The sequence below is a fragment of the Ranitomeya imitator genome, chromosome 3 (assembly GCF_032444005.1).
Source record: "Ranitomeya imitator isolate aRanImi1 chromosome 3, aRanImi1.pri, whole genome shotgun sequence".
NCBI lineage: Eukaryota > Metazoa > Chordata > Amphibia > Anura > Dendrobatidae > Ranitomeya > Ranitomeya imitator.
This window is the reverse complement of record NC_091284.1, coordinates 555,862,087-555,878,969: the sequence shown is the minus strand read 5'-3', so window position 1 is coordinate 555,878,969 and position 16,883 is coordinate 555,862,087. Positions and strand designations below refer to the sequence as shown.

Genomic DNA, 16,883 nt, shown 5'->3' with positions numbered 1-16,883 from the left:
CAGAAACCTGCAGTTCCAGCAAAGGTAATCGGTTTTTGACAATTATGAGAGACAATTACCTTTCACAACTGGTTCAGGACCCAACCAGAAGGGGGGCACTGCTAGACCTAATATTAACCAACAGGCCAGACCGCATATCAAATATAAGGGTTGGGGGTCACTTGGGAAATAGTGATCACAAAATAATAAGTTTTCATGTATCCTTTAAAAAGATGTGTAATGGAGGGGTTACAAGGACACTAAATTTCAGGAGGGCAAATTTCCAACGGATGAGAGAGGATCTTGGTGCAATTAACTGGGACGATATCCTGAGACACAAAAATACACAAAAAAAATGGGAGACGTTTCAAGAGAGGCCTGGATGTCTTCCTGGAGCAGAACAATATTGTATCATACAATTATTAGGTTCTGTAGAAGGACGTAGATCTGGGTATTTATTATGATGGAATATAGGCTGAACTGGATGGACAAATGTCTTTTTTCGGCCTTACTAACTATGTTACTATGTTACTATGTTACTATGTTTATTAGCATCCTGGATAGGACCTGTGCACAGTATATACCGTATGGAAATAAACATACTAGAAATAGGAGGAAACCAATATGGCTAAATAGAGCTGTAAGGGGCGCAATAAGTGACAAAAAGAAAGCATTTAGAGAATTAAAGGAAGTAGGTACTGAGGATGCATTAAATAAATACAGAAAATTAAATAAATTCTGTAAAAAGCAAATCAAGGCAGCAAAGATTGAGACAGAGAGACTCATTGCCAGAGAGAGTAAAAATAATGCCAAAATATTCTTTAACTACATAAATAGTAAGAAACTAAAAAATGATAGTGTTGGCCCCCTTAAAAATAGTCTGGGTGAAATGGTGGATGAGGATGAGGAAAAAGCCAATATGCTAAATGACTTTTTTTCATCAGTATTTACACAAGAAAATACCATGGCAGACAAAATGACTAGTGATAAAAATTCCCAATTAAATGTCACCTGCTTAACACAGCAGGAAGTACGTCGGTTTCTAAAAATAACTAAAATTGACAAATCTCCGGGCCCGGATGGGATACACCCTCGAGTACTGCAGGAATTAAGTACAGTCATTGATAGACCATTATTTTTAATCTTTAAAGATTCCATAATAACAGGGTCTGTACCACAGGACTGGCGTATAGCAAATGTGGTGCCAATATTCCAAAAGGGGACAAAAACTGAACTCTGAAATTATAGGCCAGTAAGCTTAACCTCTACTGTGGGTAAAATCCTGGAGGGCATTCTAAGGGATGCCATGCTGCAGTATCTGAAGAGGAATAACCTCATGACCCAGTATCAGCACGGGTTTACTAGGAACCGTTCATGTCAGACTAATTTGATCAGTTTCTATGAAGAGGTAAGTTCCGGACTGGACCAAGGGAACCCAGTGGATGTAGTGTATATGGACTTTTCAAAAGCTTTTGATACGGTGCCACACAAAAGTTTGATACATAAAATGAGAATAATGGGGATAGGGGAAAATGTGTAAGTGGGTTGAGAGCTGGCTCAGGGATAGGAAACAAAGGGTGGTTATTAATGGAGCACACTCGGACTGGGTCGCGGTTAGCAGTGGGGTACCACAGGGGTCAGTATTGGGCCCTCTACTTTTTAACATATTTATTAATGACCTTGTAGGGGGCATTCAGAGTAGAATTTAAATATTTGCAGATGACACTAAACTCTGCAGGGTAATCAATACAGAGGGGGACAATTTTATATTACAGGATGATTTATGTAAACTAGAAGCTTGGGCTGATAAATGGCAAATGAGCTTTAATGGGGATAAATGTAAGGTCATGCACTTGGGTAGAAGTAATAAGATGTATAATTATGTGCTTAATTCTAAAACTCTGAGCAAAACCGTCAATGAAAAAGACCTGGGTGTATGGGTGGATGACAAACTCACATTTAGTGGCCAGTGTCAGGCAGCTGCTACAAAGGCAAATAAAATAATGGGATGCATTAAAAGAGGCATAGATGCTCATGAGGAGAACATAATTTTACCTCTATACAAGTCACTATTTCGACCACACTTAGAATACTGTGCACAGTTCTGGTCTCCGGTGTATAAGAAAGACATAGCTGAACTAGAGTGGGTGCAGAGAAGAGTGACCAAGGTTATTAGAGGACTGGGGGTCTGCAATACCAAGATAGGTTATTACACATGGGGCTATTTAGTTTGGAAAAACGAAGACTAAGGGGTGATCTTATTTTAATGTATAAATATATGAGGGGACAGTACAAAGACCTTTCTAATGATCTTTTTAATCATAGACCTGAAACAGGGACAAGGGAGCATCCTCTACGTCTGGAGGAAAAAAGGTTTAAGCATAATAACAGACGCAGATTCTTTACTGTAAGAGCAGTGAGACTATGGAACTCGCTGCCGTATGATGCTGTAATGAGTGATTCATTACTTAAATTTAAGAGGGGACTGGATACATTTCTGGAAAAGTATAATGTTACAGGGTATATACATTAGATTCCTTGATAGGGCGTTAATCCAGGGAACTAGTCTGATTGCCGTATGTGGAGTCGGGAAGGAATTGTTTTCCCCAAGGTGGAGCTTACTCTTTGCCACATGGGTTTTTTTTGCCTTCCTCTGGATCAACATGTTAGGGCATGTTGGATTAGGCTATGGGTTGAACTAGATGGACGTAAAGTCTTCCTTCAACCTTAATATCTATGTAACTGTGCGCATTAAAAAATGCAGGATAGGACATGCAAAAAAAACGTTCCCTTGAACGTTTTTTCGATAAGACGGCCCGCCAAATACCGACGCATCCAGTGCACGACGTATGGTAATACAAGTCTATGTGAAAGAAACGCATCCTGCGGGCAACTTGCAAGATGCGTTTGTTTCACAAAAACGACGCATTGTGACGGTTAGCTGAAAACGTAAGTGTGAAAGTAGCCTTATTAGTTTGTGGGTAGTATAGGAAAAATGTCACTCAACTAAAGGTACCTTCACACATAGCGATATCGTTAAGGATATCCCTGCACTGACTGTCAGCGCCGCCGGCCGTAAAGCAGAGCACAGCGGTGACGTCACCGCTGTGCTCTGCTTTACGGCCGGCACACAGTCAGTGCGGAAAGCTGACGCCGGGGGACGTGACAGACATCGGAATGTAAGTATGTACTGTTTTTTTTTTTTATTTTTTTTATTTTTTTTTTATTTTTAACTATTACAATGGTAACCAGGGTAAATATCGGGTTACTAAGCGCGGTCCTGTGCTTAGTAACCCGATGTTTACCCTGGTTACCCGGGTGCTGCAGGGGGACTTCGGCATCGTTGAAGACAGTTACAACGATGCCGAAGTCTTTCCCCGGATCGTTGGTCGCTGGAGAGAGCTGTCTGTGTGACAGCTCCCCAGCGACCACACAACGACTTACCAACGATCACGGCCAGGTCGTATCGCTGGTCGTGATCGTTGGTAAATCGTTTAGTGTAACGGTACCTTAAGTGTATCAATAATTTAAGCAAGTAGCTTGGGGCCCATGTACCTGGCCAGACTTTGAGAACATGCTGCCTGTGCCATTGTATTTAGAGCAGATCTTATCGGTGTTTGTATATCCTTCTAGAGCTTCAGTATTACCAGTCTGTAATTCTTGCTTGTGAGGTAGTAAAGGATAAATGCACTGAATATACATATTCCAGCAGCATACGTCTTATTGCCATTTTATAAGCATACCAAAGAACAAGAGCTTGTAACATGCATAAGGAACGATAACAAGGCCAGCAATTAGTCATGGGATAGGAGTATTTGGGAGAAGGGCATCCTGCCATCACTCTTTGCTAATTAGCAGAAAATGCACGGGGGTGGTCAAACTCTGAATCTCCATCTATATGTACAACTTCCCTTGGAGCACCATCAGACTAAATATATTTACAAAAGGTGTGGGGTAAATAGTAATTTTGCGTTAAAGGGAACCAAACTGGAGATAAATGCTGCCCAAACCCCAGACAGCATAAATCAGACACTGGTTGTGGCGTTCCAACAAAAATAAACTAAAAATCTGACAGTGGAGTAGTCATTTTGGATGACTAGTCCAAGGCAGGTCTTGGCCGCCTCTGTCCACATCCTGCTTACTTAGACTCGACGGTTTCTTTGTATGTGTGTGTATATGGAAAGACCTGTGAATTATGAGTATTGAAGTGGGAAAAAGCAGCCTGGAAACCGTCGTCAGACGTGGTCACCTGAGATGCTTAGTTTTTCGGTGTAAGTGCAGGTTATTCAGCTGCATAATACCTCAGGCTGTCGATCACTGATGAATGAGCTAAGCATTTGTTCATCTGGTGAAGTGATATTTTGTGCAGCACAAAAGATTATCGTTCTCGACAGTGCATTGTCCTCTGTAAACTCCGGCCACAAAGAACAGTGGCAGCCTATGTGCCCTGACCGAGCTATCATAGATTGTTCAGTGTAAAGAGGCTATTAAACGACTGCCGATCGGTAAATGTTTCCTTCGGTGGTCATTTAGTGCCACCTGTTTGTCTGTGTAAACACGCCATTAGTCGCTGGCCGGCTGCTAACAGTATGTTCTCTCAGAAATGCTGCAGTGTTTCAGAGTAACCTCTATACAGCCAGTCGCTGATTCATGCTGCCTGTGGTTTGGGCCTTATGTATCTCCTGTCAGGTTCACTTTAACTTCATTACAAGTTGGGAATTGAAGGTTAACTGGCTTTCTAGATGTATTTTTCAGTTAATTTCATCCTTCTGACTGACTTTATGTTCCAAGGTAGCAATGATAGTGGTACATGTTGCAGTCCAGCTTGGAAACATCCTGCTTTTCTTGACTTTTTATGACTCTCTGTAAAAATGATGACCTTGTGGGCAAAGCAAATGTAATCATTACACACAGAATTACTGATGGTGCCAAAATGTACTGAGAATAAATAACACAAAGCTGTGACACTTATGATGCCCTTTTACATATGAGTAAATGTCACTATTAATACAGTTATACCGTCCGCCAAATTTCTTCTATGTCACCAAATGAAATGGTCCATTTTAGATCAGCAGTTGCTGTGTCGGCTTTGGTATCTTCTTTGACAATGTACTTAAGCCAGTTGCTGTGCATGTTACCAGTAACATGCATGCTGCTGCACAGGGCAGTCTGTAGCCTCTCCTGCACCTTATAGTACCCCTCCAAAATACCACTCACAGCTTAGGCCTAATTCAGACGACCTCAATGCACGTACATGTTGTCATTGGGTTTTTTTCATGGCTACAAAACGTACCCATTATTATCTATGGTACTATTCATATGTGTTTTTTTTTTGTTTTTTTTCCTTTTTCTTGAACCACATGTCCTTGCAGTAGTCAGTGAGACATGTCAAATTTTTTCCAGCATCACTGATGGAAGGGGCCATTACAAGTTTAAAGTAAAAACTGACAAACTGGCCATACTCTTACGGTAAGGCTATATGTGCACACGTTGCAGATTGTATGTGTTTTTGCCACGTTTTTTCACTGCGAAAACGCATACACAACACAGCCCATTGAATTCAATGGGATACCGCAATGCTGTGCTAATGCTGCGTATTTTCCGCATCGCAGAAAAATACACAGCATGCTCATTCTTTGTGCGGAATCGCGGGGATTCCGCACAAATAGGAATGCATTGATCTGCTTACTTCCCACATGGGGCTATGCCCACCATGCGCAAAGTAAGCGGATCATCTGCGGATGGTACCCAGGGTGGAGGAGAGAAGACTCTCCTCCAGGCCCTGGAACCATATACCTGTATAAAAAAAAAAAAATAAATAAAATAAAAGTTATATTCTCACCTTCCGGTGGCCCCCGCAGCCTTCCTGCTCCTCGCAATGCTCCCGTTCCCAGTGATGCTTTGTGACAATGACCTATGATAACGTAGATGTCTCGCGTGATGCTATGTCATCTGGAGTCATTGTTGCAAGGCATCACTGGGAACGGGAGCATCACAAGGAGCGGGAAGGCTGCCGGGGCCGGCAGAAGGTGAGAATATCAGGTGAGATTTTTTATTTTTTTTTATTAAAAAGTTGGTCACACTTGTCAAACACTAAGCTTGATAAGTGTGACCAAGCGATGCTACAGATCACTTGGAAAACCCTAGCATTCAGTAAGCTAATTACGCTTGCAAAACGCTAGTGTTTAGCGGGAATACGCATGCCAATTCTGCATGCGTTATACCCGCAGGAGGGAGTTGCAGAATTGCCGCGGAAATTTCCGTGGCAATTCGACAACGTGTGCACGTAGCCTAAAACCGGACACACTGATCCAATACTGATGGCAGCATACCTTTTTTTTTCATGTTTTAATACACGTGTGAATGAGGCCTTAGAATGTTTTGTCTTTTTTTTCCAACACTGTAAACACCTGGAGGAGAAGAAAAAAAGTTTCCAGTGAAGTGAAAGAAGCACTCCGACTAACCTTTTTATTGTTTAAATGTGTTCACATGCATTTAATGTAGTGTGAGTTAATATACTCACCTACCGCCACACTCTCTGGTGTCCAGCGTCATTCTGCTCCTCAGTGACTAAACCACAAATAAGACCTGCTCGCTCCACACGCTATGCATGAGCTGGAAGTCACTGTTGCAGTAAAAGCCTATGGAGCCTTGTTCTGACGCTCCAGAATCCTGCATTGTAAGTCACTTCCGGGTCACGCAGAGCGCAGCGTGACCCATAGTCTGTAGAGTGGGGATGTCATTCAGAAGGGCAGAAGAACGGAGTTGGACACCGGAGAGAGTGGCGGCAGGTAAGTACTGTATATTAACATACTCGCACTATGTTACAACCACATACACACATTTAAACAGTAAGAGTGCTAGTGGGGGTGCTTCCTTAAAATCTGATTTGCCCCCTTTTTTCCATATAATCCTGTTACATGTAAATGTTTAAAGGTGGGGTTTTTTCCATCCAGTTATATTCTTCCATCCTGGCTTGTAAAGCCTTAGGGTGCGTTAATATTATGGCATTTATTGGTCTGTTGGGTCATGCTCACTGCACTTCCAAGTGCATAGACCGATTGTTAGCTCAATTGTTACGTGTGTATAGAATCCATTGATCATGGCAGCACATAACCTTTTTATACAGGACAATGTTCTGCCAAGAATGGTTATTTTTTAATGAAGTTTAAAGGTAATTTCACCTGATCAATGAGGATTTTGCGTGTTCTATGTTTTTTTTTTTTTTTTTATTTATTTTTATAGACCTGCCTACAATTGGGAAGGAGAGTTCCCAATTATCAGCCTGTGTAAATGCATTGTAAAGCCACAAGCACACGTTGACTATTTTTTGCCTCCGGTATTTGTAATCCAAAACCAGGGAGCGGGACAATAAGGAAAAGTATAATAGAAACACGTGCACCAATTCTGCAATTTTTACACATTCCTGGTTTTGGCTTACAAATACAGAGGTAAAAATCCCACCAAATACTCAACTTGTGAACATTGGCCTTAGTGCTATAGTTCCCTAAAAGTTCCCTACGTAACCTGTGGCTCTGAATACCCGTTACTGAGGATAAAGCGGAAAACATCATCTCTAAATGTGAGTCAGTGGGCACATCAACTTCCTGATAGGTAAAGGGTTGGTAACCAGAAGAAAAGTTCCTCCATACTCCATCAGGGGCCTTTGAAGGCCGAGAGCAGAGCCAACAGTAGGTTTGTTACTCTCTTTCCGTCTCCTAGAGGCATAGATTTTTTTTTTTCTACTTTGTAACTGAAAGATTATATTTAGTCACATAAAATGGTTAACGATCGTCTAGCCCACATAGTTCATTGATCATTGTGTGTTTTACTCCAAAGTCTGTGTTTTATACAGTTTGTAGAAAAGAAAACTGATCCAAAGTTTGTCACTGGAATATTGATTTGTTAATTGCATACCATTGTACATTACTAGCCATATATCTTTAGTTATAGGTTACCCATAATCCTTTTTGTGATTCCCGATCTATAGACTGCCATGAGGATAGTAATGACACAAAACATCGGACCTTCTCTGACCTGTCTTATCTACTACCATTATTAAGTTGAGCCAACCTTCTATTTCTTCTGTTCTTCAGAAAAGCCAGTATCGCCAAAGTCTACAACACTGAAAAGCCCTCCAAAAGGTTTTGAGACTTCTGCAATCAATAAAAGCTACTATAATGTGGTGAGTGTGTGCTATAGACGTGGATTACCCATTACAAACGTATATACGTTATTGAAGCTTTGCCAGTCAGATATGCCTGTTCTGAAAAACATTACACTTTTGGCCGTATCACAACTTGTTTATTATATTTTGGTGTTTTAGGAAAAATGTCAGGGTTATGTTTTTTTTCTGCATTTACTGTCTTTGCGGTGTAGGGTTCAATGGGTTTTGTGTGAACAGTATTGCTGCATGCTCTCCTTTACCAACAATGGAAACATATCCACAGACTCCCAATGAGCGGATTCACACATCAGTGTTTTTGATGTTCGAGTATGGACTGAGATGCATGGACCCAGCAGTGGGTATCCTAATCTGAGCTCAGTAGTCTGAGGCTGTTGATTTCAGGTTGGGACAGCCATGACTGGTCCCTGTATTGGAATTCGAGACACAGATGTTTGAATCCAGCCTAAAGGAAAGCTGTCATCAGGATTGTGCTCAGTAACCTACAGACAGTGTCAGGTCGGCGCCGTTATACTGATTACAATGATACCTGGGTGATGAAATCTGTCTTGTGGTTATTGTGTATTCTTTAATTTCAGTTTTAAGTTAATGATATGCCCGTGCTCCGGGGCGGCCTGTTGTGGGCTTCATGTGGTGTTCTGATTAGGTATTCATAATAGAGTCCTACAAGAAAAATGAGTTCAATGCCCCAAGAGTGTGTATAAAATGTAGACCTGAACAGCACAGTATGTGTTCATCAATATACAAAAGTTTATTAAATACAGATCCATATAACAAGAAAATAATTGAACATACATAGTAATATAGTTGTTAAGGTTGATGGAAGACTTTTAGTCCATCTAGTTCAACCCATAGCCTAACCTAACATGCCCTAACATGTTGATCCAGAGGAAGGCAAAAAAAAAACCCATGTGGCAAAGAGTTAGCTCCACATTGGGGAAAAAAATTCCTTCCCGCTCCACATACGGCAATCAGACTAGTTCCCTGGATCAACGCCCTATCAAGGAATCTAGTGTATATACCCTGTAACATTATATTTTTCAAGAAAGGCATCCAGTCCCCTGTTAAATTTAAGTAATGAATCACTCATTACAACATCATACGGCAGAGAATTCCATAGTCTCACTGCTCTTACAGTAAAGAATCCGCGTCTGATATTATCCTTAAATTTTCTTTCCTCCAGATGTACAGGATGCCCCCTTGTCCCTGTCTCAGGTCTATGATTAAAAAGATCATAAGAAAGGTCTTTGTACTGTCGCCTCATATATTTATACATTAACCCCTTAATCCCATATGACGTACTATCTCGTCAAGGTGACCTGGGACTTAATTACGGGATAGTACGTCATAGCGCGGCCGATCGCGGACGGGTGTCAGCTGACTATCGCAGCTGACATCCGGCACTATGTGCCAGGAGCGGTCACTGACCGCCCCCGGCACACTGCGATCAAACTTGATCGCAGTGTTCCGGGGGCATAGGGAAGCATCGCGCAGGGAGGGGGCTCCCTGCGGGCTTCCCTGAGACCCTCGATACAAGGCGATGTGCTCACCTTGTACCGAGCGTCTCCTCCCTGCAGGCCCCAGATCCAAAATGGCCGCGGGGCTACATCCGGGTTCTGCAGGGAGGTGCTCAGAGCAGGCGCTGGTAAGCCAGGAGCAGTGCACGTCAGATCGCATTGCAAAGTGTCAGATCAGCGACCTGACCTTCTAACAAAATCCCCCCCCCCAACCCCCACCACCCTCCAACTCCCCCACCCCCCACCCCCCACCCCCACGGGCAATGTTATAAAGCAAAAAAATATTTAGATGTGTAAAAAAAATTTAAAAAATCCAAAGTAAAGGAAAAAAAAAAATATATATTTATTGTTCCCATAAATACATTCCTTTCTCTAAATAAAAAAAACAAAATAAAAGTACACACATTTAGTAGCGCCCCGTCCGTAACAACCCGACCTATAAAACTGTCCCACTAGTTAACCCCTTTAGTGAACACCGTAAAAAAAAAAAGCAAAACCCGCTTTACTATCATACCACCGAACAAACAGTGGAATAGCATGCGATCGAAAAGATGGATATAAATAACCATGGTACCGGTGAAAACGTCATTTTGTCCTGCAAAAAATGAGCTGCCATGCAGCATGACCAGCAAAAAAATAAAAAAGTTATAGTCCTCAGAATAAAGCGATGCAAAAATAATTATTTTTTCTGTAAAATAGTTTTTATCGTATAAAAGCGCCAAAACATAAAAAAATGATATAAATGAGGTATCGCTGTAATCGTACTGACCCGAAGAATAAAACTGCTTTATCCATTTTACCAAACTTGGAACGGTATAAACGCCTCCCCCAAAAGAAATTCATGAATAGCTGGTTTTTGGTCATAAGAGCTCACAAAAATCAGAATAAAAAGCGATCAAAAAGTCACGTGCCCAAAAATGTTACCAATAAAAACATCAACTCGTCCCGCAACAAACAATACCTCACATGACTCTGTGGACCAAAACATGGAAAAATTATAGCTTTCAAAATGTGGTAACGCAAAAAAAATTTTTTTGCAATAAAAAGCGTCTTTCAGTGTGTGTGACAGCTGCCAATCATAAAAATCCGCTAAAAAACCCACTTTAAAAGTAAATCAAACCACCCTTCATCACCCCCTTAGTTAAGGAGAAAAAAAAAAAAAATGTATTTATTTCCTTTTTCCCATTACGGTTGGGGCTAGGGTTAGGGTTGGGGCTAGGGTTAAGGTTTGGATTACATTTACGGTTGGGATTAGGGTTAGGGGTGTGGTTAGGGTTATGGTTGGGATTAGGGTTAAGGGTGTGTTGGAGTTAGGGGTGTGGTTAGGGTTGGGGTTAGGGCTGTGGTTGGGATTATGGGTGTGTTTGGGTTAGGGTTTCAGTTAAAATTGGGGGTTTCCACTTTTTATGTACATCAAGGCTCTCCAAACGCGACATAGCGTCCGATATCAATTCCAGCCAATTCTGGGTTGAAAAAGTGAAACAGTGCTCCTTCCCTTCCGAGCTCTCCCGTACGCCCAAACAGGGGTTTACCCCAACATATGGGGTATCAGCGTACTCAGGACAAATTGGACAACAACTTCTGGGGTTCAAATTCTCTTGTTACCCTTGGGGAAAATAAAAATTTGGGGGGCTAAAAAAACATTTTATGGGAAAAAAATATTTTATTTTCGCGGCTCTGCGTTATAAACTGTAGTGAAACATTGGGGGTTCAAAGTTCTCACAAAACATCTAGATAAGTTCCTTGGGGGGGTCTAGTTTCCAATATGGGGTCACTTGTGGGGGGGTTTCTACTGTTTGGATACATCAGGGGCTCTGTAAATGCAACGTGACGCCTGCAGACCAATCCATCTAATTCTGCATTGCAGATGGCGCTCCTTCCCTTCCAAGCTCTGCCATGCGCCCACATGGTGGTTCTCCCCCACATATGGGGTATCAGCGTACTCAGGACAAATTGGACAACTTTTGGGGTCCAATTTCTCCCGTTACCCTTGGGAAAATACAAAACTGGGGGCTAAAAAATAATTTTTGTGGAAAAAAAACAGAATTTTTATTTTCACGACTCTGCATTATAAACTGTAGTGAAACACTTGGGGGTTCAAAGCTCTCACCACACATCTAGATAAGATTCTTAGGGGGGTCTACTTTCCAAAATGGGGTCACTTGTGGGGGGTTTCAGTGTTTAGGCACATTAGTGGCTCTCTAAACGCAACATGGCGTCCCATCTCAATTCCAGCCAATTTTGCATTAAGTCAAATGGCGCTCCTTCCCTTCCAAGCTCTGCCATGCTCCCACATGGTGGTTCCCCCCACATATGGATATCAGCGTACTCGGGACAAATTGGACAACTTTTGGGGTCCAATTTCTCTTGTTACCCTTGTTAAAATAAAACAAACTGGAGTTGAACTAAATTTTTTATGAAAAACAAATTAAATGTTAATTTTTTTTTTTAAACATTCCAAAAATTCCTGTGAAACACCTGAAGGGTTAATAAACTTTTTGAATGTGGTTTTGGTCACTTTGAGATGTGCAGTTTTTAGAATGGTGTCACACTTGGTTATTTGCTATCATATAGACCCCTCAAAATGACTTCAAATGTGATGTGGTCCCTTTAAAAACTGATTGCCGGTATACCCCCATTTTGCTGATCCCCCACTGGGTTGGAGGGATTATATTCTATTTTCCCCTGATGAGTTAGTTAAAACGAAACGCGTAGGGAAATAGGGAAATATGTTTGATACTTTGGGGTTAAAGTTATCCTTCTAAACAGCGTGGATGGGCATGTGTGTGGCCAGAATCGTAGGCCCCCCCTCCAGATGCTGTGGATATGAGCGGTCTTACCCACATCAAAAAGGAAGTCCCGAGGTGAGATCGTTCCAATTATTATGCATTAATCGTAACTACTGCATCTCCATATGATAGATGGGGATAGGTGATATGCGGTTTTGTGATGTATATGTGTTCAATACTCCCTCATAGGAGTGCTTTTTTTGTTTTCCCCTGAAGAGACTGACATATTTGTGTGGTCCAGAAGGTCTCAGGTATTTGATTATTGGGTTATTCCCCTTGTATGGGAATTTTTCTTGTGTGAGTCTTTCATGTTCTTATATAGTTGTAGAACCAATATCAAAGTGAACATAAAACGATAATCACAAAGAAGAAAAAGTATAAAAAATAATTTTATTGAAAGTAAGAATAAAATATACAAAAAAGGAAAGGGCAACTAATAATACTACATCATGTTACAAAACTAGACTGAAAAAGTGCATAAATCTCTGGAAAAATACTAGTACCAGTGTGGAGATGATCTGTGACCCTCAGTCTTAGTCCTTGAGGGTCACAGATCATCTCCACACTGGTACTAGTATTTTTCCAGAGATTTATGCACTTTTTTCAGTCTAGGTTAGACTATTTATCATTGATGCATATGCACTTTATTGAGATGGATGGCTTATGATTAGTGCCATCTATTGGGTCTTTTTTGCACTTTGGAGGGTCATTTATATTTTTCTAGTATATTTTTCTAGTATCTTTTGTATTATATGGATCTGGTCTCCTCATTTAATATACGTTTTGTAACATGATGTAGTATTATTACGGTAGTTGTCCTTTCCTTTTTTGTATATTTTATTCTTACTTTCAATAAAATTATTTTTTAGACTTTTTCTTCTTTGTGATTATCGTTTTATGTTCACTTTGATATTGGTTCTATGGTTATTGGTGGACATCAATTCACTAGGGTGAATTTTGTTGTGTATTTCTTATATAGTTGGTTATACCAATTTTTTTAGCTAAAATTTACTAAAGGTTATTTTTTATTTTTATTGGTCACACCCTGCTTTAAACATCAAAAGAACGTATCTGCACCAAAATGGTATTATTAAAAACGCCAGCTCAGCACGCAAAAAATAAGCCTTCACCTGACCCCAGATCACGAAAAAAGGAGATGCTACGGGTATGGGAAAATGGCGCAATTTTTTTTTTTTTTTTTAGCCAAGTTTGGAATTGTTTTTCACCACCTAGATAAGAGAACCTAGACATGTTTGGTGTCTATGAAGTCGAAATGACCTGGAGAATCATAATGGCAGGTCAGATTTAGGCTATGTTCACACTTTGCGGATTTTGCTGCGGATCCGCAGCGGATTTGACCACTGCAGATCCGCAGCAGTTTCCCATGAGTTTACAGTACATTGTAAACCTATGGGAAACAAAAAACGCTGTGCACATGCTGCGGAAAAAAACGCGCGGTAACGCTGCGGATTACATTCCGCAGCATGTCACTTCTTTTCTGCGGATTTTCACCTACTCCAATAGGAAACTGCAGATGAAAATCCGCAGAAGAAACCACAGTAAAAACCGCGACGGGTTTTCACTGCGGATTTTGGAATTCTGCTGCGGAAAAATCCGCAGTGGAATCCGCTAAGTGTGAACATAGCCTTAGCATTTATTGAACCCAGCAAAAAAGCCAAACAAAAAACAAGTGTGGGATTGCACTTTTTTTGCAATTTCACTGCACTTGGAATTTTTTTCCCGTTTTCTAGTACACGACATGCTAAAACCAATGATGTCGTTCAAAAGTACAACTTGTTTCGCAAAAAATAAGCCCTCACATGGCCATATTGACAGAAAAATAAAGTTATGGCTCTGGGAAGGAGGGAAGCGAAAAACGAACACGGAAAAACTGAAAATCCCAAGGTCATGAAGGGGCGAAGGATGATTTTACATATAGACACACACCTCCCCCTCGCTTAGGCTACTTTCACACTTCCGTCAAAGTGCCTACGTCGCAATGCGTTGTTTTGGAGAAAAAACGCATCCTGCAAAGTTGCCCGCAGGATGCGTTTTTTCTCCATAGACTTGCATTAGCGATGCATTGCAACGTATGGCCACACGTCGCATCCGTCGTGCAACGGATGTGTCATGTTTTGGTGGACCGTTGGCAAAAAAACCCCCCACCTTTTTTTGTGCGACGTGTCCGCCATTTCCAACCGCGCATGTACGGCCGGAACTCCGCCCCCTCCTCCCCGGACATTACAATGGGGCAGCGGATGTGTTGAAAAACTGCATCTGCTGCCCCCGTTGTTCATTTATTTCACAACGTCCGTCAGTACGTCGGGCCGACGCATGGCGATGGCCCTGAACTGACGGAAGTGTGAAATTAGCCTTATCCATTCGGTCATTTCTGAACAGACTATAGCCCTGCAAGTTAACAGCCCAGTCACGGCTCTCATCCAACCATGTTTCAGATAATCCCACCATGTCATAATTATGCTCCAACAACATTAATTCTAATTCGTCCATTTTGTTGGCGAGGCTTCTGGCATTAGTATACATGCACTTGATGTTCCTCTCTGTACCTCTATTCTTTCTTAAATTATTAACTGTTCTAACCCCACCCCCCATGCCACCGCCACCCCCAACTTCCTTATTTGTGCCCAGGTCACTATCTGCACTATCTTCCCCTCCTATAAAATGCACAGTAGCAGCTATCGGTGTGTATAGAGATCTGATAGCTGCTACTGCGCAGATGGTGCTATTTTGGAGGAGTTTTTTTCTTCTCCGGCAAGATGGAGTTGCCGGCGCATGCACAGTAGCAGTTATTGGATCACCTATATGCACCAATAGCTGCTGCGCAGGCATGGCTGGCGCTATTTTAAAATTGATTTATTTATTTTTTCTATCTGAATAACATCAACCACATTTATTATTGGGACACTAAACTTCAATTATGCTGCAGCGCATGTGCCATGGCCGTCATCTGCCTGCAGAAGGTTTTTTTTTCTTCAGTGTGTGTGCAGATATTCATTATGTAAACTAGGGGGCAGGTCAGTGAGGGGTCACTGACGTGTCAGCAGTCTGCATTATGAATACCTAATCAGAGCATCACATGAAGACCCCCCCTCCACAGGCCGCCCCGGGGCACGGGCATATCGTTAACTAAAAACTGATAAAGATTAAACAACAACCACAAGACGGATGTAATCACCCAGGTATCATTGTGATCAGTATAACGGCGCCAACCTGACACTGTCTGTAGGTTACTGTGCACAATCCTGCCGACAGGTTCCCTTTAAGATGTAGCAGCTTCAAAGTTTTCATAATCTGTGTCCTAATGTCTGAGATTTTAGCAATCTTTGCACATATAGCGGAAACCATCTGCGAATAGCTGCAGAACATGTCCTCTTCTATTCGGGGTTATGGTATGACTTGGTTCACACTGAAATCAGTGGAGCAAGAAGGGCAATTTTGGGCCCCGATTCATCAAAACTTACTCTTGCATGCCAGTCTTGATAAAAAGTGCAGTGACGTAAGGAGCGCCAAATACGTTAACGTGCATGCTCCTCCTAATGTATTTGGTTGATCCTTTAGCTGCCATGAGCCACATGTAGATTTTGCGTCGTAATTTACATAATTTAAATTATGATGAAATTGTCAGCTGTGCGTGGAAATGGCATATCCTGGCGAAGAACAACCTACTTGTTTTTAAAAATTGGGCGTAGCTGGCCAGAATGGCATAAAATGCGGAGTGGTGCAAATAAATTACATCATTTTTACCAGTTTTAAGCCAGAATTCTGGCATAAAACGTCTGATTAACCCATTACTTGCCAAATTAGAAATTTTCATTTTACGGATTTTTCAGAAAAGGGCGTCCCAATATTCAATTAAAAAATGACAATTACATGGTTTCCTATTTTGAAAACATTCATTTTTACAAACACAACACAAACAATTGGACCTAATTAAAAAAATTATAAAATCTTAGTTGCTAGAAACCAAAGATTAGGCGTCCCAAAAAAAAGGACATTGGTAGATAATGGGTCGTTTTCATATTTTGCACATTGCAAAGAAAGTACGGTAGTTTTATGAGTGATGCAGTTTTCCAATAATGGCTGCAGGTCAAGAAATGTCAGTCTGCCGTGGCTTGCATAGTGTCAAATAGATCATGATTCCAATGTAATAATTAATCCTGATCACTAGGGAATGTCTTCCAACCATGTGTGGTCATCAAGACAATGCTGCCCTCTTGTGGTTTTAAAATATTTTATGCTAAGGATATATTGATTCTTTAAAGGGATTGTTCACCGCTGGGCCCAGGCAGGTGGCGGGGGTATCTCCTGAGAGCTGCAGCCAAGCAATGGTTACTCATTGGCTGCAGCATCCACATTGTGTCCGAGCGGACAAAGCTGCACTGCCAAGATGTA

At 41.4% G+C, this 16,883-nt stretch overlaps 1 protein-coding gene across 4 annotated transcripts in view; it reads left to right on the top strand.

The window, feature by feature from the left end:
- The window catches only part of ARHGEF7 (Rho guanine nucleotide exchange factor 7), a 190,424-nt gene that overhangs the window by 110,029 nt on the left and 63,512 nt on the right, over positions 1-16,883 (top strand). For all 4 annotated transcript variants that reach the window (XM_069757914.1, XM_069757917.1, XM_069757915.1 and 1 more), the window contains exon 6: positions 8,076-8,164. In XM_069757914.1, coding sequence (XP_069614015.1) covers positions 8,076-8,164 — 89 coding nt within the window. The remainder of the gene's footprint in view (positions 1-8,075; positions 8,165-16,883) is intronic.